At 37.2% G+C, this 23,272-nt stretch overlaps 2 protein-coding genes across 2 annotated transcripts; both read left to right on the top strand.

Moving 5' to 3' along the window:
• Positions 1 to 769: 769 nt before the first annotated feature.
• LOC101734833 (protein kinase C delta type-like) lies at positions 770 to 22,879 on the top strand. Its single transcript, XM_031896757.1, has 10 exons — positions 770 to 1,199; positions 2,303 to 2,409; positions 2,932 to 3,099; positions 3,998 to 4,089; positions 4,875 to 4,937; positions 5,150 to 5,288; positions 5,846 to 6,037; positions 6,394 to 6,522; positions 6,989 to 7,306; positions 22,617 to 22,879. The coding sequence occupies exons 1-9, from the start codon at positions 878 to 880 to the stop codon at positions 7,100 to 7,102; spliced, it is 1,326 nt and encodes a 441-aa protein (XP_031752617.1). The 5' UTR covers positions 770 to 877; the 3' UTR covers positions 7,103 to 7,306; positions 22,617 to 22,879.
• On the top strand, positions 15,305 to 21,657 carry LOC100497432 (protein kinase C delta type-like). The gene is made up of 9 exons (XM_031896202.1): positions 15,305 to 15,782; positions 16,860 to 16,966; positions 17,489 to 17,656; positions 18,556 to 18,647; positions 19,431 to 19,493; positions 19,706 to 19,844; positions 20,401 to 20,592; positions 20,949 to 21,077; positions 21,544 to 21,657. The coding sequence occupies exons 1-9, from the start codon at positions 15,461 to 15,463 to the stop codon at positions 21,655 to 21,657; spliced, it is 1,326 nt and encodes a 441-aa protein (XP_031752062.1). The 5' UTR covers positions 15,305 to 15,460.
• Positions 22,880 to 23,272: the final 393 nt, after the last annotated feature.

The raw sequence follows: 23,272 nt of genomic DNA, 5'->3' as shown, positions 1-23,272 counted from the left end.
CAACAGTCATTTTAACAGGCAAATGGGTATGGCTGTGTGTGCTAATAGTGTCATTTAAACTTACTTTAGTAACTTACTTTAGTTACTTTAGTACTAACTTTGTATATACATACGTACACCTGTAAATGTTTGATCTATAATACATAGCATACATACACGTTACTACTGGAATGGGTTGCTTCATTGTTACATTTGCAGCATAGAAGGCTATTCCCGCATTGCTTTCTATTGCATGGAGTTCCATGGTTTCAGGCAATGAGTTCCTGACAAGTACTTGAGCAAAGATGATCAGGCTATTTACCTGAAAACAATGGGGTTTAAATTCAGACATAACAACATCCTCATCTGCATATTGGACAAGCCTTATAATTCTCTCCTCATCATTAAATGACACATTCCCCTTTATGTTGAAGATGGCCAGAATGTAAACAACCTGTCAGTTATTTCATGTTATTTCACTTGCATTATTTGCATTCCAATGCTCTCCTCCCTGGAATTTAGAATGCTATCTGATTTTTGGAATCAAAATAATATGAAAATAATAAAGCCTACATCATGACAAATTCTTTACTGTTAAACTGCTTCACATGGAGTTAAAATTCTTCTTTAAAGCTGTTAAGATGGGCTGTGGAGCCCAGGCAATGCCCTGCTTTTTCTAATGTCCACATGTCTCACTGCTGGTGGTCACATGCTGCTCTTAGAGAAACTGTTGATTGTCTCTTGCTACTCTTAACTGTCCCTCGAATGGTTCAGCCCAACTGTCATTTTGGAAAGGGAGAAGGAGAGACAGTGACAGAGCTGATGCTGAGAAAAGAGACAAATTGAGAAAGAAAAGGTGCAAAATTAGAAGAAAATTCATAAAGGAAGGAAGATCAACATGGAGGAGAGCAAGAGAAGGATTTTGACCCCAAAGGAGAAAGAAATTCAGCAATATGTAAGCTGTGTAGAGGAGAAGGAGGATAAGATCAAGAAAGGGAGTCAAGAGGTGGTTGTAAGGAGCAAAACCCATGTAGAAGAGAAGACCAGTGTTGAAGAAAAGAAGAAAAGGAAGCATACTGAAGAAAACCTTGATAATAAAAAGAAGATCAAATTAGATGATAAAGAAATTCTTCAGGGAGGAGTTCATGGACTGCGTGAGGAGCAGAAGGATAAGAAGAGGAAGACTAAAAGACCAAGGAGCCCAGAAGATCCGTTAGAAGGTAAGGGAGATAATCTGCAAACATTATATTTTGTATAAATTTTTTGCCTACTATTTATTTGCTAATATACATAGTCAACATAGTTAATATATTCCCCCAAGTTACATTGATAGACTTTTTTGGTAGGAGATACCCCTGTTAATCCAGAAATGTACTAGCGAGTGGCAGTTAATTAGGCAGTGAATACAGTGGCTTACTTTTTACCCAAGGCCGGTGTTTTGTTTATGTTAAAACTGTACTGGCTAGGGGTACTTTCCCTCTGAGCACCACACAGCAGTCTTGAGTGCTTTTCCTAGTGGTCCCTTGTGCCAGGCATGCATATTATAATAAGCTCCCATGTATCCAATGCACTGGTTCAGGCCAAGAGAATATGCAATTTACAACATTTTCACAGTGAAAAATCACCAGTGAATTTCACTTTCAATGTTCTTTAAATTCATCTATAGATTATGGGACCTGCTTGTATCCTCTTTACTATTTTCAGAATGGTTTCTAGACATGCTTTGTTAACCTACTACCTTAATTTTGTGATGGATGATTACATGGATATGATGCCTGGGAAATAATGCTCTGCTTTATTCATACAAAACTTTGTTTCTGAGGTGTGGATTTTCACCATGTAGTTTGTTACTGTGGGTGACAAAACATCCTAAATCACTTTTTTGGTAAGGGTTTCCAGAAGGGTCTTACCATTAGTTGTTAGGATTTTTCAGAGAGTATTGGGAGAAATAGGAATCTTGTCACAATACAAAATATTCACTTTTGCCTAAACATATAAAATTCTGCAGGAAACCCTTTAAACTAATTGAAATTCTTCAGACAGACATTGAGAAATATGCCTAAAATCCTAATGCTACAGTGTAACCCCACTGCAAAAATCCTACAGTAAAACTGGTTTCTTTCTGACAATAGTCCAATTAAAAGAGGCAACCTGCATAAGAGAGATTTTTTTATGTGTAACAAAAAAGACTTTTTAGGAATGCCGTAACTTTGTGCTGGAAGCATAGCTAAGATTCATGGTTATGCAGATATCTAGATATATTCATGGAAGTGTGCTCTGTAAAGTATATTTTGTAACTATTGAATTTGTTTCATCCCAAAAGGTGGAAGCGGATATAAAAAACCCTGTCTGGATGTCAAAAGACCAGCCCCCCTGGATATAGAGAGCTACAGATTCCATAAAGATCTCGGAAGAGGCAGCTTTGGCCGGGTGAGTGGGGCCTCCCATTCAGGAAACTTCTATTTGTATTGTGCTATTAAAATAAATCAGAAAATGCAAGGGAGAATCAAAGATTTAGCATATAACAGGGCCATGTTTGTCAGAAGGTGAATAGAATTTCACCACAGGTCGACAGAGGAAAATTCTTCCAAACTGTCTTTACTTGGTTGGGATTTTTAGATTTACATTTATCAAAAGGTGAACTCTCACTGCTGCCATTGTTAAATATGACTTTAAAATCCCATATAAATAGGGTGTGGCAAAATTTTCCTCTTGTGACTTGTGTGATCTATTTCAACTATTGATTAATATACTCAATGTGTATAAATACTCTGTTAAAACAATCCTAACAATATTTATGTGAAAGTGATAGAAATAGTAAATAACCAATAGTGTCCCTAGTTGGCCCTTCCTTATGCAACAAACATGGCCCTTCTGGACACTAGTCTTTAAGCCAATAATCATATTTGCAGCTTTTAAGAAACCTTGTGATATTTTTCTCTCCATTCTTAGGTGATGTTGGCAACCTTTGCCCCGAAGAAACAACTTGTGGCAATCAAGATCATCTCTAAAAAAACCAACAAGAGCAACTACGAGAACATCAAGAAAGAAGCTCGACTCTTGAAGATGGCCAACAGTTGCCCCTTTTTGTGTCATTCGTACGCAGCCTTCCAATCAGAGGTAAAGCCTACAGTTTGTGTTGCATCATAATCTGTTTTATTAGAATTCTCTCTTCCTTTGGTCAGCCTTATACACATAACACATCCTGTGCTCAGCTAATTCTTACATATCCTATGATATATAATGGATCATTAATAATGTCCAGGACAGGGTGCAAACTGACATTGTTTTTGCTCAAGTGCACCCTACCTGTGCCTTTATTCTATTTGCTTTCATTTGAACTGAGTATCTATTTTGATGTAGTTATGCAGAATAACCAAATGCAGTGAAAAGCATAACTGCCTCCATTTAAACAGTATTTAGAGAAGAATACTTGTGTATGTTCATGATGCTATATAGCAGGCCTTAGAAGTAAAATGCACGTTTGCAAGCTTTGTTACATTATGCACAAGGCATGGGGGTGCATGAATACAAAGGGCTCTGACATTAATGCATCTCTTGAACCTACTCTGTGTGTGGGGTAACAGGGATGAATGAGATCTAAATGTGACTGCACACACAGGGTGGATTTTGGCAAGAAAATACATGAGCATCCCATGTGCATAGTGAAAGATAGATTACATTCATGCCTGTTATTACACACATGGGGCAACATCTGCATATTCTCCACCAGCAAAAATGCATCATATGACAGTAGTCTAATATGGTTTTTTGGCATGACGTTTTGAACTGAGACAATTTGCACCCAGATTGGCACCAGCAATACACAAATACAATGTGCTTATGGTGAATCCTATTAAACCATAAAGGGGTGCAGCTTAAGTGACTTAAGAAAAGAAATGGTATGAAGAGCAGAGCCCAGCAACACTCAGTCTCTGCTTCTTATACTTTTGTGCTTTGCTGTTCTGTGTCATGTATTTCTATATCTTACCAGTCTTTTATTTGTCACTATAACCAGATTCAAGCTTTCTTTGTGCTTGAGTATGCCAGCGGGGGATCATTATACAAAATGATATCCAGGAAAGGAAAACTACCAATGGAGAGAGTCAAGTAAGTCTTAATATCCTTAAGTCAGAGCATTATAGGCTAATAGAGAAAGTATATAATGCAAACTACAATATAAGAGTTAAGTTGGGTTGAAGCTGCAAACTCTATGAATTTTCCTTCTAGTTACACATTCAGGCTCATTTACAAAGTGCACAAAATAACATAGATTTTCACTTTTCTACCCTGCATACACTTTACACTTGGGACACAGGTCCTTGCACAATAAAGTTTGAACAGCACTCCATATTCCAATCTTCTTAAAATTGCCTTTATTCACATAATTGGCACAGACTAGTATCACAATGTTTCAGGTCTACATTGACCCTTTGTCAAGCTATAATGCAGAGCAAGTACCTGTGCTTTTACATGAATACAGTGCTGCCTGCATTTGGCAGTGCTCTACCCATGAGGGTCAAGCAGGAGGGAGGCACATATGCATCTACCTCCTGTCACCCTACCTGGCCCCTACCTTGCATATCATTCAGACACATAAATCAGAGAGCACTGGTAGACACAGGGTATAGCAGAGCCATGTACTTGCTGCCTGCCATAAGAGGAATTATGGTTAGATGGTGGCTGAATACCCTGCCATAAACTACTGCAGCCTGGTGCAGTTTATAAAGTAGTGGAGCACCAGACCTGGGTATGAGGTATGGGATTAAAGTTACACTGCAAGTGACTATTTTTCCTTACCCTTTAATGTCAGCTTTAGCAAATATTATGTTAAAAAAGAATTACAAAACCATATGAAGTGTGTATGAAATAAAGATAACTATTTTGTTTTAAAGGTTCTACACTGCAGAGATTGTGATTGGACTCCAGTTTCTGCATTCGAATGGCATCGTTCATTGGTCTGTAAAATCTAAGTTTATTTCTCTAGAATATTGTATTATGCCTAGTTTACATTTATAGTCACTGATAGCAGTTAAGTTCTACGTGTAAAGGACGGGTGAAGTAATAAAATATGTGCTTTACTTATTCAAGCACCCCTGCCCTTCTCAGAACTCTTTTCGTTTCAGGTATCGCATACCACATTAATTGTTTCTTATTGTATATCTTGCAGTGATCTCAAGCCTGATAACATCTTGGTGGATATGGACGGACACATTAAGATCTGTGATTTTGGCCTCTCTGCTGAAGGACTGTTTGGCGAAAAGATGATCTGCAGATTGTCAGGAACCCCAGGCTACCGGGCCCCAGAGGTAAAAAAAACCCAAAACTTTTTCATGCATTCACAATTTATATACAATAGCATAAAGTTTAGCAAAGTGATTTTGCTCAAACAGGATGTGTAAATACCTAGACATGTAAAATCAAGATGGAACAACTGTAAAGTAGTAACAACTAAAGCCAGACTTGGTAACTTTCTATTACACTTTTAGACACTCTGTGTGCTATAGTGATGAAGAATAACCTCAATGCAGTGCAAAGCATAACTGCCTCCATTAAAAAAACTATTTAAAGAAAAATACTTGCATTAATATGAAGGTTTGCAAGCTTTAACATAAGGTGTAAGGTACATATATAGCTCTAGGGGGAATGGAGGAGTAGTAGGGGAGGCACAGCTTGGAGGTTATTTTGGTGGACATTTGGGGAAAATGCTTATTTGTTATTCTTTATACATTTGTTTAGATGTGTTTTCTGATGAATATAGAATTTAAGTGTTTGTAATTAATGGGGCATTAAAATGTTATGGGAGAATATACATAGCGTTTTTTCTGCAATAAAAATGTAACAATTTCTTTTTTTTTTCGTGAAGGTTTTGATAATGAATGACTATAATGCAGGGGCTGACTGGTGGTCATTCGGCGTGATCATGTACGAAATGGCCACAGGCAACCTACCATTTGCCCCATCAGTCAGTGCTCTGAGGGAGGTTTCCACCATTAAGTCCTCAAAACCTGATTATCCAAGCCACATGAGCCAGGAAATGCTGGACCTCCTGTCAAAAGTAAGTAAGAGTAATTAAACAACGGGAAACAGAATACTAGATTTTTTATAAATACAAAGTTTTTGTTATGTTGCAAAACTTACATCTTCAGTACCTGTTGTACTTATAGGGGATGTTTATCTGCTTACACTCTGTTGAGTTTGGTTATCAGTTGGGAGTATCCCTGACAGACCAATTATTAATATTTTGTCTTATATTGAGATATTGTGAACAATGTCACCAGCCTCTTTCCCAGGTAACTATTAGATTTACTTAGAGGGCTGCATACAAATTCAGGTCTTTAGTTGGATATGCCTCTGTCAGTGGGAGGTGCTTAACATAACATATCAGATATTAAGTGGTTTTTTTTTTATTAGCTTCTGGAGATAGACCAAAAGAAGCGCTTAGGAGTGAAAGGAAACATCAGGGAGCACCCATTCTATGCTACAATCAAGTGGAAAAGAATGGAAAAGAGAAGAGTGAAGACCCCTTTCCGGCCAAAAAAGGTAAGTACATGGCTGGCAGGGCAATAGGATACTTCTGTCACATTCACACTTCAGTCTCATCGCTGCTCCTCATTTAATCACCCAGCATAAAAGTAGGGGAGGGCAGACATAGGACGGAAAGGGTGTGCCCTTTAACAGAAATTTCTCTTATAATGAAGTAGGGGTGAGTTGATAACTTCAAAAACCTACTTGGTGACCTATTTCATGTGGGGTTTGATAGATTTGGTATTCAAGTTTTAGCTCTTTTTAGTTTAGTTTAATGTTTCTTGTCCAACTCTTAAAAGAGATGGAAGTTAATGGCTGTTTCAAGCCTCCATCACTCTATTTTTATCCTCATCTGCCAGGATGTAGGTGACATTAGGGCTGAGATTATATGGGACCCCTTTTAGAATCAGCGATAATTTAGGTAATTTTTTATCTTCATGCTTCACAGAAATTATAATATAACAAAGTGTTTTTTCCTTAGCCATCAGCAGGTGAGTTACCAGCGATTTCACCAGGATTTCCTGCTGATAGCTCCAAGAGAGAGAAGGTAGAAGAACTCTCCTATGTGGCCTCCACCTGGAATTGGCAGGAGTAAGGCATTCTTCTGTGCTCATGTGGCCCAACATCATTACTGCCCGGATAGCCAGTGACCATGCCATCATACCATCAGTGGCATCTATTAACATCAGGTCTGCCTGCATTATAAATTTGCAACTGTCTACAGCAAGTGTCCAACCACCTAGTCAGGCACCCCATTGGATCCTTCTGCAAACAACAAGAGGCAACTTGAGTCAAAGTGGTGAGTGAATGTAAATAAAAGCCAAAAAATTATGGTTTAATAATTTAAATTGGATCAGATAGAGAATTGGATCAGATATAGAAGAAGCAATAAAGTCAAACAGTGGTTATTTTTAGGAATAAAACAGAAGATTAAAAACTGATGCTAGGCTATGTAATGATAAAAGACAGATTGTCTATATATATATAAGGCATTGCATGGGTGAGGGGAAATGGTGTAAGTGAATTACATTATTTTCATTAATAAGTTTGACCCAAATTGCACTTACAGTATAGTAGAATATAAAAGGCATGTCAAAGTCTTGAAACCTGCTATGAATTTCCCTCTAATCATTTTATGGGATTGAATAGTTCCTACTAATAAAATATACAAACCCATTTGAGATATGATTGGTGTAAAAAATACATAACATGAAAATATACAGTTCTCCATCTTTCTTATAATCGTACTGCACAGGCTTGTACACAATTGTTCTCATGGCAACATTCTATATAGATAAAAATGAGAGTGAGGAAAAAACTAATTATATAATGCAGCAAATATATACAGGTATGGGATCTATTATCTCTAATGCTTAGAAACATGGGTTCCTGGATATGGGATCTTTCTTTAACTTAGAGCACCATATGTTAAGGCTACTATTGAATGTCATACATTGAAAACCTTATAGGATTTAATGAGAAACTTAATTTAGCATACATATAACAGCAACTTTTCTCTGTAACCATTTTGTCTTTTATTCATGTTTTATTGTTTAGGCAGGTAAGTAACCCTTCTCTGTAAGGGCCTACATCTTCCTTGACCATCAGAGATGAATTTCATCTTCATCCTAAAGGGAGCAAGGTTGGTATAAACCGACTAAGTTTTTCTTAATTTTTATAGTTTTATAAGATATATAGGATAAAAAAAAAATCAATATATAGAATATTAGATCATATAAAATATGATGTATAGAGCCGTATAAGAGTTTATAAATAATTTATAAGTATGGGGGGGATATATAGAATAAATTATGTTAAAAATGGTGGGTTACTTAATGTATTGTATTGTGTTGTATTACTTAATGTATTGTATTGTATTGTATATGTATAATGTATTGTATTCTGTAATAAGTATGAATGGAAATGGTGTGAGAATGTGAATAGGGGTCCCCACTGCACCAATTTAGAAGATGAGCACAGCTCACCTTTTCAGTTGGCTGCAAATTGATTTTAAGTCTCTTTTAAAATGTATAAGACCCATATGAGGAGGTTGGTATCCTTTTTGTTTGTTATGCCCAATAGAAAGTAATGCAGCAGATATAGTCCCTTCTTTACAAAATTAGCCAAATAGTGCTGTGAAAGTGTTTGGTGAATGATTTAGGGAAGCTAAAGGTTAAGGAGCAAAGTAATCTTACCAGACTAGGAAAGCCGTATGGCCCAAAATGCTGCCTAGTCACAACCTCCTCCTTCCACACCCCACCCTGAGTCATATATTTAGAGACAAATTAGGCCTATAATAATCTTTCCTCCAGGCCTTTTAGATAATAAAAGGCTACTGGAATAACCTTAGTACAATGTTGATCCAGGGACTTGTCCGATTGCCATTTTGGAGTCAGGAAGGAATTTTCCCCCATCTAAAGCAAATTGGCATGGCTACAGATCGGGTTTTTGCCTTCCTCTGGATCAGCATGAAATTAGGTAAATTTAATCTAATGGGCACGCTCACCCTCATTAACTATGTAACAGTGTCCTTAATCTAGTGATAGGAACCAAACCCATTTATATCATCTTAGCTCCTTAGAAAAAGGGGAAAAAAAAATAGCGTGTAACTGTGGCATGTGGATGTTAAATAAGTGTGTGTGTGTATTAGTGCAAATATCCCAAATGGGGAACTTTTGTTCCTTATACCTCCCCCCCGGCGGCTTATATCAGCCAGTGCCTGGCCCGATAGGGAACTATTGCAGCAAGTGATAGGGTGAGCCATTTTCTGCAATAGGTGTGTGAATGGACAGTAACAATGGTTGAAGCCTTGACGTGGCGTTACTGCTCACATGGGTAACCATGTGCCAATTCAACCAACTCAGAGACTTGTTACAGTAGCAGCTGTAATAGAAATATCTTGGTGGGCAGACCATAAATAACTAGGTGGGCAGACCATAAATATCTAGGTCTAGCTTTTGCAACCCTCATGGACATTGTACATCAGAGGCAATCGTTAGTAATTATACACATAACAATGGATTGCAAAGTTTAAAGTTAATTATTGGTTTATCTTTTGAAACTCATTAAGACATTGTAACATAAATTATTAAATGAATACCAATACTCTGTTTCAAAAAGTAACACTTTTTAAGCTTTCTTCACTCTAAACCCCCAACAGCATATGATAAATATAATATCATTTTAGTAGGAGTTCTCTGTATTATTCCCCAAAGTTGTTCAAGAGACAATTACCCCTTTAGAGACAGATAAAACTTTCCCTTGTCTAAGGCAAACTGGGGACTTCTTCAGAAGGGCTGTGTCACCTTTTACTAGCAACTAGAAGTTAAGCACATAAGTTTAGCAATTTGGTAAATATATTGAACCAGTACCAGGCACCATAGTGCTACATATAAGGCTGGTTATTGGAAGTAATATGTCTTTTTGTATTCCCATCTAGGTGGATGCCGTGAAGCCTACAGCAAGAAGGTAAATGATTGAAAAACAGATAAGGTGCATATGTACAGTAATGTGATTGTTCTTTTGAATAAGGTTAAGTGATAAATGTTAAGATAATGTTGGCTTCCATTATATGTACTGGGTGTTTGCATCCCAATAACGTGCTAGAGTGTGTGCAACCGATGGGGTTTGGTGTAGGATATTATAGGGTAAAGAAGAATGTAATGTTAATGGGAAGATACATTGCTTGTAAATGTCATTGCTATGTAAAACAACATATATATCTGGCTGTTTATATTTTTTGCACTCCTGGTTAGGACTCCTGAAACAATGTAAAAGTTGACCGATTAACAGAGCTGGAGGATAACAGACTTCTACATTGTTTATATTTATGTACATTTTTATTTATGTAGCACTACTTATGTATTCAGAAATTGACTGCAGTAAAATACATGAATAGAGCAAACGGGAGTCATTACAATACAAATAAATGCAAAGTACAGTTACATAAAGGGTTGAGCTAAGTGTCAAAGAGAAAGGAGATCCCTGACCCACAGAGATTATAATGTGTTCAAAATCTCAGAAAGTTAAAACAGATAGGGATAATGAAAAAAATACAAATATAAGTAGCAATAAACAAATAATTCCTTTAACAATGTGTAATGGATCTGTATTGGAAATTTACTATTTTCATCATGCAAAAAAAACACTTTCCTGGCGGAGTTCCCCTTTAAGTATTTGAACCAGGTTTTGGTGAACAGCATTCAGGCTGAATCCAACTCCCACAAAATGTTTTGGGAATCCACTGAATCCAGACCTTTGTCACAACACACATTGTTTGCCATAAACTACTCTCAAATGTGGAAAATGTTTGAAGGCCACATGTCAACTCCAATTAAGTCAAAGCTGCCACATTATGAGAAAAGTGCAGAGAAATATGAGAAATAGCAACTTGCAGAGATCTGACAGTAGCGCCTTTGCTTCTGCAAAATGTTTGTGTTTAAGGAAAAGACATTTGGTGCGCTGGAGCATGTTACTGAAAAGCCACGTTATAGATTAGTGTGGGCTGTCTGTGGATGTTTCCAGCCATCCTTCTCCACTGATAGAGATACTTGTAAATATCTATACATGGACACTGTTCAAAAGGATATTTTGAGGTTGTTCATTGTCTCTTGCAGATGGCGCATAGATGCAACAAACATGAGATGAGGAGACAGAGTGACCAAAAATCTATAGAATTTGAGACCCCACAGAAATATGGCCAATGGGATTAGAGATTACTCCTCACTACATCGTCCACTTCTTCTTTTATGTGTGTCGGTTCAAGCAAACACTCCCAGAAATGGAGAGGGGAAGACACCATAGGAGATATAGAAGAGTCCCAGAGGTTACCATAACAGGGGGTCCTAAGCTCCAAGAAACTTTAGTAATAAACATCTAATTGACTCAAATGAGCAGTGGAGAGATGATTCTTCTAAACAAAGGTATTTTTTTGCCCCGCAAGTTGCTGTGATACATTCCAATTAGACATTGATTGGGGTTTTAACTTTTGCAGTCTCCAGCTTAGGGACAAATGTATGCTACCTGTGATGAGACTGAGATTTTACAATAAACATTTTGATGGGCAATTTTGTGCCAGCCCCTATTTATGTAGTGGTAGACTCTTACATCACACTGATAAAATGTGATATAGATAAGCTGAAACAAAATAATCAACAAAAATACTATTGAATTTTAGACACAACCTGGTAATTAGAAAGATCACAACTTGCCCCTGCGCTACCATGTAGTAATTATCTGTATTAATTACAAATCAGCCTTGTAATGGGATATTTATATTCTGTATACACAGTATATTGTGCCTAAGCTCAGTAACTGACAGCGGCACAGAGCATGTGCAGTGAATCAGCAGAAAAGAAGATGGGGAGCTACTGGGGCATTTTTGGAGGCACGGGTCTTCCCTGCTTAAAGGCTTTGCTTGCCGTGGGCTGGTACAAAAGCCCAATGCACAACGTACAACATTTCTAGGCTACTTCTTTAGTTAGGGTTAAGTTTTCCTTTAACAAAATAATTAAAATTGCAAAACAGTCCTTTTGGGTAATGTTTAAATTATTTTTTCAAATTATGGAAAGATTATTTGGAAAACCCAGGTCCTGAGCATTCTGGATAGCAAGTCCCATACCTATATGGTGATGTGCGGGTCAAAAAAACTCGTCCCGCACCCAACCCTAACCCACCCATTCCCAATACGAACACTATCTGAACTGGCTTTTCCCCTCTATTTATAGATCTGTGCCCACCTCACAATGACATCACGATAGGAGTGGGCACACACCTATAAATTCAGAAGCCGGAAGAGGCAGGGGCAGTATCAGGTCGCAGGTGGGGAGAGCGAGCGGAAGAGCTCAACCCAAACCCACCCGTGACTCACAAGTGATGTGCCGAGGTCGGCCAGAACCCGACTGACCGTGGATAAACCTACGGGTCCCGTGGGTATCGGGCCGGCCCTCACATCACTACTATGTGCATCATTTTGCAGATTGCAGATGAATTTTCATGAGTAAATATACAGTTGCCATTGGCTCAGAAGAATTATTAAAAGATTGGTTTGTATTAAAAACTTGTGCAACACATGTTTGGCTTCTGATCATCTGAACAGGAGAAATACTTAGGGCACTATTAAGACAACTGAAGGTATGACTGCAGCTTGAGATTAACTCTTTATTAGCCTTTCCTTCTCCTTTAAGGTGATACCCATGAGGGTATATTAATGCAATAGACATCTGAGAGATACACATATTAATGCTGATATTCGACCTATAAAATGAAAAAGACAAATATTCTTGAGCCACCCCAAAATGGGTACTTTCCCCTGCTTATGTTGTGCTAACAGCAATAACATCACCAAGGGTCATTTTTTACATGCCCACATACTTGCTGAAGGATACCATTTTAAATTTTTTTTTTTCCTGCAGTTCATCTTATGTGGCCAATCTTATTAAGTGCCCTTCTGGTTTGGCCTGTGTGAGTGAGGCAACTCAGAAAATGAAAGATAATTCAGAACACAAATCAAACATCTGTTGTGGGCACATTCATTTACCCACTCCATCATTTTGTTGACCAAAAACATGCAGTTAGCTAGCTTAGACACCACGTAATTGATGATGTTGAACATTAAGGTGAGTGGGAGATTGGGCATACCTTGGGTATACCCTTTTAGAAGTGGATTAATTTTGTTGGTATGCTGAGTCCCAGTGGGTTAAACTGGGAATATATTACTGTATAACTACTGTATAATACTATTAATGTAGTCATATTATAAGTCATTTTGCTCAGTTTGTACTACTTGAGTAATAGCGTAATTCTTTTGGCGGCTCCTTGGGACGATTGCTCTTGTCACATATAGAGATTCAGGCCCAAGATAAGAGCAAATATTATCAATAAGTAAGTAATCTAACCATAAGCTTAAAAGCTTAATGGGTATTTTAGAGATTTGGTAGTTCAGAAATAATGGATATGTATGATGCTTTATATATTTGTATTATATAGTTACCTTGGATTCAACTGATGTGCCAGAAATATCTTTGTTCAGTTGAGAAATGTGGGTGTTGTACTTCACTTGGGAGCTTACTTAACCCCTCCCCTGAATAGGAAGTGTGTTACACAAGTGTGTAAGAAATGGCTTGGGAGTAAGACTGAAATGTTGCCTAGTCTTTATTACAAACAAAATACCTTTTCTCTTACAGAAAGACCATGGGGTATAGCATCCACCACAAGAAGGCCGTTTCATTGATTTAAAGTGCAGCAGCATGACTTCTTCTGGACTATACAGTTCACTTGGCAACCATACTACAAGAAGTGTTTGGCACAGTGTACCATTTCTTGGTTTCTCTGGTGAAAGGGCTTTGCGTATATTCCCTAAACAATTATATTTATTTGGGACATGTTTTTTTTTTAATTCTTAATTTATATTACAACACAGGTTAGTGCAGCGTAGTGGATCAGGAGATTGCATTAACAATGCCCCATGCAGTGTGTAAAGTACAAAAAAGGACATAATCATCCAATTTTTGTAATAGCTGTATTTGGGAGGGCAGAGACCTGTGGCCTAATTTTTTAGTTAATTAATTTATTGCTGCCTGTGTTAGCTGCCCTAGATTCAAAAGGGTCGGGTGAGATTTAGGCAGGTAGGTGGGAAGTAAAGACAGGGCTTGGGTGTGCCTCCTAGGGTGCTTTCTACCTGTCACCCTTTTTCATAGAGATACAGGCATGGGATCCCTTATCCAGAAAACCGTTATTCAGAAAGTTCCAAATTACGGAAAGGCCATCTCCCATAGACTCCATTATAAGCAAATAATTCTATAATAATTCATTAATACAGAATACAGTACATTGTACTTGATCCCAACTAAGATATAATTAATCCTTATTGAAGGCAAAATCCTATTGGGTTTATTCAATATTTAAATGATTTTTAGAAGACTTATGTTATGGAGATCTAAATTATGGAAAGATCCCTTATCCAGAAAACCCCAGGTCCCAAGCATTCTGAATAATAGGTCCCATACCTGTACATGGGAAACACACTGCCTAAATCAGAAGAGGTAGTTACAGGTACCCCTACACAGAAAGCAGGAAGCTGAATACCGCTCAATTTGTTTCTGCCTTGGCAAGATGTTCCCATATATGTAATTTTGTTTGAAGGGGAAATAGGGGCATTTAGACTGCCAATTTATTTGACCTGAACAAAGTTGTGCTAAAAATGTAATCTCTGCTATTATAAACCAATATCATTATCCAAAAGGGACAGGTCCACAATGATAGGAAAAGTTTTCCTTTTTGTGTCTGGCATCTCATCAGATCCAGTTTAATGGTGAGTACAATTTATAGGGGATCTCTGGGTGTGTAAACCACCCAACAAAATGTATACTTTTTAATAAAATGCATGATATGCTTTGTAAATGTTTCACTGAAGAAATGTCACCTGGTGAAAACTGGAATTTTCACCAAAATTATTTCAGTAAATTGCTGATCTTGTGGTGAATTTTTATTTTTTGGTGATAATACTCCAAATTTTAACTTCTGCCCTTTAGTAAATATGCCCCTATGCGTCAACGTGCCTACAGGAATAGTGGTTTATATGCCAAAAGAAATACAGAAGAATTTATGTAAGTGTAACCTGGTCAAGCATATTTGGAACCTGCTTAAAATTATTGTGGTATGAAATGATTAGTATTCGTCTTAAATTCAAGAGGAACATTACACATATAACACATCAATGTATGAACATCAATTTGAGCTTACAAATGTCTCACTGCTGGTGGTCACATGCTGCTCCTAGGAAACTGTTGATTGTCTCTTGCTACCATAACTGTCCCTCGAATGGTTCAGCCCAACTGTCATTTTGGAAAGGGAGAAGGAGAGACAGTGACAGAGCTGATGCTGAGAAAAGAGACAAATTGAGAAAGAAAAGGTGCAAAATTAGAAGAAAATTCATAAAGGAAGGAAGATCAACATGGAGGAGAGCAAGAGAAGGATTTTGACCCCAAAGGAGAAAGAAATTCAGCAATATGTAAGCTGTGTAGAGGAGAAGGAGGATAAGATCAAGAAAGGGAGTCAAGAGGTGGTTGTAAGGAGCAAAACCCATGTAGAAGAGAAGACCAGCGTTGAAGAAAAGAAGAAAAGGAAGCATACTGAAGAAAACCTGGATAATAACAAGAAGATCAAATTAGATGATAAAGAAATTCTTCAGGGAGGAGTTCATGGACTGCGTGAGGAGCAGAAGGATAAGAAGAGGAAGACTAAAAGACCAAGGAGCCCAGAAGATCCGTTAGAAGGTAAGGGAGATAATCTGCAAACATTATTTTTTGTATTCATTTTTTGCCTACTATTTATTTGTTAATATACATAGTCAACATAGTTAATATATTCCCCCAAGTTACATTGATAGTCTTTTTTGTTAGGAGATACCCCTGTTAATCCAGAAATGTACTAGCGAGTGGCAGTTAATTAGGCAGTGAATACAGTGGCTTACTTTTTACCCAAAGCCGGAGTTTTGTTTATGTTAAAACTGTACTGGCTAGGGGGACTTTCCCTCTGAGCACCACACAGCAGTCTTGAGTGCTTTTCCTAGTGGTCCCTTGTGCCAGGCATGCATATTATAATAAGCTCCCATGTATCCAATGCACTGGTTCAGGCCAAGAGAATGTGCAATTTACTACATTTCACCAGTGAATTTCACTTTCAATGTTCTTTAAATTCATCTATAGATTATGGGACCTGCTTGTATCTTCTTTACTATTTTCAGAATGGTTTCTAGACATGCTTTGTTAACCTACTACCTTAATTTTGTGATGGATGATTACATGGATATGATGCCTGGGAAATAATGCTCTGCTTTATTCATACAAAACTTTGTTTCTGAGGCGTGGATTTTCACCAAGTAGTTTGTTACTGTGGGTGACAAAACATCCTAAATCACTTTTTTGGTAAAGGTTTCCAGAAGGGTCTTACCATTAGTTGTTAGGATTTTTCAGAGAGTATTGGGAGAAATAGCAATCTTGTCACAATACAAAATATTCACTTTTGCCTAAACATATAAAATTCTGCAGGAAACCCTTTAAACTAATTGAAATTCTTTAGACAGACATTGAGAAATATGCCTAAAATCCTAATGCTACAGTGTAACCCCACTGCAAAAATCCTACAGTAAAACTGGTTTCTTTCTGATAATAGTCCAATTAAAAGAGGCAACCTGCATAAGAGAGATTTTTTTATGTGTAACAAAAAAGACTTTTTAGGAATGCCATAACTTTGTGCTAAGATTCATGGTTATGCAGATATCTAGATATATTTATGGAAGTGTGCTCTGTAAAGTATATTTTGTAACTATTGAATTTGTTTCATCCCAAAAGGTGGAAGCGGATATAAAAAACCCTGTCTGGATGTCAAAAGACCAGCCCCCCTGGATATAGAGAGCTACAGATTCCATAAAGATCTCGGAAGAGGCAGCTTTGGCCGGGTGAGTGGGGCCTCCCATTCAGGAAACTTCTATTTGTATTGTGCTATTAAAATAAATCAGAAAATGCAAGGGAGAATCAAAGATTTAGTATATAAAAGGGCCATGTTTGTCAGAAGGTGAATAGAATTTCACCACAGGTCGACAGAGGGAAATTCTTCCAAACTGTCTTTACTTAGTTGGGATTTTTAGATTTACATTTATCAAAAGGTGAACTCTCACTGCTGCCATTGTTAAATATGACTTTAAAATCCCATACAAATAGGGTGTGGCAAAATTTTCCTCTGGTGACTTGTGTGATCTATTTCAACTATTGATTAATATACTCAATGTGTGTAAATACTCTGTTAAAACAATCCTAAAAATATTTATGTGAAAGTGATAGAAATAGTAAATAACCAATAGTGTCCCTAGTTGGCCCTTCCTTATGCAACAAACATGGCCCTTCTGGGCACTAGTCTTTAAGCCAATTATCATATTTGCAGCTTTCAAGAAACCTTGTGATATTTTTCTCTCCATTCTTAGGTGATGTTGGCAACCTTTGCCCCAAAGAAACAACTTGTGGCAATCAAGATCATCTCCAAAAAAACCAACAAGAGCAACTACGAGAACATCAAGAAAGAAGCTCGACTCTTGAAGATGGCCAACAGTTGCCCCTTTTTGTGTCATTCATACGCAGCCTTCCAATCAGAGGTAAAGCCTACAGTTTGTGTTGCATCATAATCTGTTTTATTAGAATTCTCTCTTCCTTTGGTCAGCCTTATAAACATAACACATCCTGTGCTCAGCTAATTCTTACATATCCTATGATATATAATTGATCATTAATAATGTCCAGGACAGGGTGCAAACCGACATTGTTTTTGCTCAAGTGCACCCTACCTGTGCCTTTATTCAATTTGTTTTCATTTGAACTGAGTATCTATTTTGATGTAGTTATGCATAATAACCAAATGCAGTGAAAAGCATAACTGCCTCCATTTAAACAGTATTTAGAGAAGAATACTTGAGTATGTTCATGATGCTATATAGCAGGCCTTAGAAGTAAAATGCACATTTGCAAGCTTTGTTAAATTAAACATAAGGCATGGGGGGTGCATGAATACAAAGGGCTCTGACATTAATGCATCTCTTGAACCTACTCTGTGTGTGGGGTAACAGGGATGAATGAGATCTAAATGTGACTGCACACACAGGGTGGATTTTGGCAAGAAAATACATGAGCATCCCATGTGCATAGTGAAAGATAGATTACATTCATGCCTGTTATTACACACATGAGGCAACATCTGCATATTCTCCACCAGCAAAAATGCATCATATGACAGTAGTCTAATATGGTTTTTTGGCATGACGTTTTGAACTGAGACAATTTGCACCCAGATTGGCACCAGCAATACACAAATACAATGTGCTTATGGTGAATCCTATTAAACCATAAAGGGGTGCAGCTTAAGTGACTTAAGAAAAGAAATGGTATGAAGAGCAGAGCCCAGCAACACTCAGTCTCTGCTTCTTATACTTTTGTGCTTTGCTGTTCTGTGTCATGTATTTCTATATCTTACCAGTCTTTTATTTGTCACTATAACCAGATTCAAGCTTTCTTTGTGCTTGAGTATGCCAGCGGGGGATCATTATACAAAATGATATCCAGGAAAGGAAAACTACCAATGGAGAGAGTCAAGTAAGTCTTAATATCCTTAAGTCAGAGCATTATAGGCTAATAGAGAAAGTATATAATGCAAACTACAATATAAGAGTTACGTTTGGTTGAAGCTGCAAACTCTATGAATTTTCCTTCTAGTTACACATTCAGGCTCATTTACAAAGTGCACAAAATAACAGATTTTCACTTTTCTACCCTGCATACACTTTACACTTGGGACACAGGTCCTTGCACAATAAAGTTTGAACAGCACTCCATATTCCAATCTTCTTAAAATTGCCTTTATTCACATAATTGGCACAGACCAGTATCACAATGTTTCAGGTCTACATTGACCCTTTGTCAAGCTATAATGCAGAGCAAGTACCTGCGCTTTTACATGAATACAGTGCTGCCTGCATTTGGCAGTGCTCTACCCATGAGGGTCAAGCAGGAGGGAGGCACAAATGCATCTACCTCCTGTCACCCTACCTGGCCCCTACCTTGCATATCATTCAGACACATAAATCAGAGAGCACTGGTAGACACAGGGTATAGCAGAGCCATGTACTTGCTGCCTGCCATAAGAGGAATTATGGTTAGATGGTGGCTGAATACCCTGCCATAAACTACTGCAGCCTGGTGCAGTTTATAAAGTAGTGGAGCACCAGCCCTGGGTATGAGGTATGGGATTAAAGTTACACTGCAAGTGACTATTTTTCCTTACCCTTTAATGTCAGCTTTAGCAAATATTATGTTAAAAAAGAATTACAAAACCATATGAAGTGTGTATGAAATAAAGATAACTATTTTGTTTTAAAGGTTCTACACTGCAGAGATTGTGATCGGACTCCAGTTTCTGCATTCGAATGGCATCGTTCATTGGTCTGTAAAATCTAAGTTCATTTCTCTAGAATATTGTATTATGCCTAGTTTACATTTATAGTCACTGATAGCAGTTAAGTTCTACGTGTAAAGGACGGGTGAAGTAATAAAATATGTGCTTTACTTATTCAAGCACCCCTGCCCTTCTCAGAACTCTTTTCGTTTCAGGTATCGCATACCACATTAATTGTTTCTTATTGTATATCTTGCAGTGATCTCAAGCCTGATAACATCTTGGTGGATATGGACGGACACATTAAGATCTGTGATTTTGGCCTCTCTGCTGAAGGACTGTTTGGCGAAAAGATGATCTGCAGATTGTCAGGAACCCCAGGCTACCGGGCCCCAGAGGTAAAAAAAACCCAAAACTTTTTCATGCATTCACAATTTATATACAATAGCATAAAGTTTAGCAAAGTGATTTTGCTCAAACAGGATGTGTAAATACCTAGACATGTAAAATCAAGATGGAACAACTGTAAAGTAGTAACAACTAAAGCCAGACTTGGTAACTTTCTATTACACTTTTAGACACTCTGTGTGCTATAGTGATGAAGAATAACCTCAATGCAGTGCAAAGCATAACTGCCTCCATTAAAAAAACTATTTAAAGAAAAATACTTGCATTAATATGAAGGTTTGCAAGCTTTACATAAGGTGTAAGGTACATATATAGCTCTAGGGGGAATGGAGGAGTAGTAGGGGAGGCACAGCTTGGAGGTTATTTTGGTGGACATTTGGGGAAAATGCTTATTTGTTATTCTTTATACATTTGTTTAGATGTGTTTTCTGATGAATATAGAATTTAAGTGTTTGTAATTAATGGGGCATTAAAATGTTATGGGAGAATATACATAGCGTTTTTTCTGCAATAAAAATGTAACAATTTCTTTTTTTTTTCTTGAAGGTTTTGATAATGAATGACTATAATGCAGGGGCTGACTGGTGGTCATTCGGCGTGATCATGTACGAAATGGCCACAGGCAACCTACCATTTGCCCCATCAGTCAGTGCTCTGAGGGAGGTTTCCACCATTAAGTCCTCAAAACCTGATTATCCAAGCCACATGAGCCAGGAAATGCTGGACCTCCTGTCAAAAGTAAGTAAGAGTAATTAAACAACGGGAAACAGAATACTAGATTTTTTATAAATACAAAGTTTTTGTTATGTTGCAAAACTTACATCTTCAGTACCTGTTGTACTTATAGGGGATGTTTATCTGCTTACACTCTGTTGAGTTTGGTTATCAGTTGGGAGTATCCCTGACAGACCAATTATTAATATTTTGTCTTATATTGAGATATTGTGAACAATGTCACCAGCCTCTTTCCCAGGTAACTATTAGATTTACTTAGAGGGCTGCATACAAATTCAGGTCTTTAGTTGGATATGCCTCTGTCAGTGGGAGGTGCTTAACATAACATATCAGATATTAAGTGGTTTTTTTTTTATTAGCTTCTGGAGATAGACCAAAAGAAGCGCTTAGGAGTGAAAGGAAACATCAGGGAGCACCCATTCTATGCTACAATCAAGTGGAAAAGAATGGAAAAGAGAAGAGTGAAGACCCCTTTCCGGCCAAAAAAGGTAAGTACATGGCTGGCAGGGCAATAGGATACTTCTGTCACATTCACACTTCAGTCTCATCGCTGCTCCTCATTTAATCATCCAACATAAAAGTAGGGGAGGGCAGACATAGGAAGGAAAGGGTGTGCCCTTTAACAGAAATTTCTCTTATAATGAAGTAGGGGTGAGTTGATAACTTCAAAAACCTACTTGGTGACCTATTTCATGTGGGGTTTGATAGATTTGGTATTCATGTTTTAGCTCTTTTTAGTTTAGTTTAGTGTTTCTTGTCCAACTCTTAAAAGAGATGGAAGTTAAAGGCTGTTTCAAGCCTCCATCACTCTATTTTTATCCTCATCTGCCAGGATGTAGGTGACATTAGGGCTGAGATTATATGGGACCCCTTTTAGAATCAGCAATAATTTAGGTAATTTCTTATCTTCATGCTTCACAGAAATGATAATATAACAAAGTGTTTTTTCCTTAGCCATCAGCAGGTGAGTTACCAGCGATTTCACCAGGATTTCCTGCTGATAGCTCTAAGAGAGAGAAGGTAGAAGAACTCTCCTATGTGGCCTCCACCTGGAATTGGCAGGAGTAAGGCATTCTTCTGTGCTCATGTGGCCTAACATCATTACTGCCCGGATAGCCAGTGACCATGCCATCATACCATCAGTGGCATCTATTAACATCAGGTCTGCCTGCATTATAAATTTGCAACTGTCTACAGCAAGTGTCCAACCACCTAGTCAAGCACCCATTGGATCCTTCTACTAACAACAAGAGGCAACTTGAGTCAAAGTGGTGAGTGAATGTAAATAAAAGCCAAAAACTTATGGTTTAATAATTTAAATTGGATCAGATAGAGAATTGGATCAAATATAGAAGAAGCAATAAAGTCAAACAATGGTTATTTTTAGGAATAAAACAGAAGATTAAAAACTGATGCTAGGCTATGTAATGATAAAAGACAGATGGTCTATATATATAAGGCATTGCATGGGTGAGGGGAAATGGTATAAGTGAATTATATTATTTTCATTAATAAGTTTGACCCAAATTGCACTTACAGTATAGTAGAATATAAAAGGCATGTCAAAGTCTTGAAACCTGCTATGTATTTCCCTCTAATCATTTTATGGGATTGAATAGTTCCTACTAATAAAATATATAAACCCATTTGAGATATGATTGGTGGAAAAAATACATAACATGAAAATATACAGTTCTCTATCTTTCTTATAATCGTACTGCACAGGCTTGTACACAATTGTTCTCATGGCAACATTCTATATAGATAAAAATGAGAGTGAGGAAAAAACTAATTATATAATGCAGCAAATATATACAGGTATGGGATCTATTATCTCTAATGCTTAGAAACATGGGTTCCTGGATAAGGGATCTTTCTTTAACTTAGAGCACCATATGTTAAGGCTACTATTGAATGTCATTCATTGAAAACCTTATAGGATTTAATGAGAAACTTAATTTAGCATACATATAACAGCAACTTTTCTCTGTAACCATTTTGTCTTTTATTCATTTTTTATTGTTTAGGCAGGTAAGTACCCCTTCTCTGTAAGGGCCTACATCTTCCTTGACCATCAGAGATGAATTTCATCTTCATCCTAAAGGGAGCAAGGTTGGTATAAACCGACTAAGTTTTTCTTAATTTTTATAGTTTTATAAGATATATAGGATAAAAAAAATAATAAAAAAAAATCAATATATAGAATATTAGATCATATAAAATATGATGTATAGAGCCGTATAAGAGTTTATAAATAATTTATAAGTATGGGGGGGATATATAGAATAAATTATGTTAAAAATGGTTTGTTACTTAATGTATTGTATTGTGTTGTATTACTTAATGTATTGTATTGTATATGTATAATGTATTGTATTCTGCAATAAGTATGAATGGAAATGGTGTGAGAATGTGAATAGGGGTCCCCACTGCACCAATTTAGAAGATGAGCACAGCTCACCTTTTCAGTTGGCTGCAAATTGATTTTAAGTCTCTTTTAAAATGTATAAGACCCGTATGAGGAGGTTGGTATCCTTTTTGTTTGTTATGCCCAATAGAAAGTAATGCAGCAGATATAGTCCCTTCTTTACAAAATTAGCCAAATAGTGCTGTGAAAGTGTTTGGTGAATGATTTAGGGAAGCTAAAGGTTAAGGAGCAAAGTAATCTTACCAGACTAGGAAA

The sequence above is a fragment of the Xenopus tropicalis genome, chromosome 2 (assembly GCF_000004195.4).
Source record: "Xenopus tropicalis strain Nigerian chromosome 2, UCB_Xtro_10.0, whole genome shotgun sequence".
Lineage (NCBI taxonomy): Eukaryota > Metazoa > Chordata > Amphibia > Anura > Pipidae > Xenopus > Xenopus tropicalis.
The sequence above is the reverse complement of the archived record's forward strand: the minus strand, read 5'-3'. Positions and strand labels throughout refer to the sequence as shown.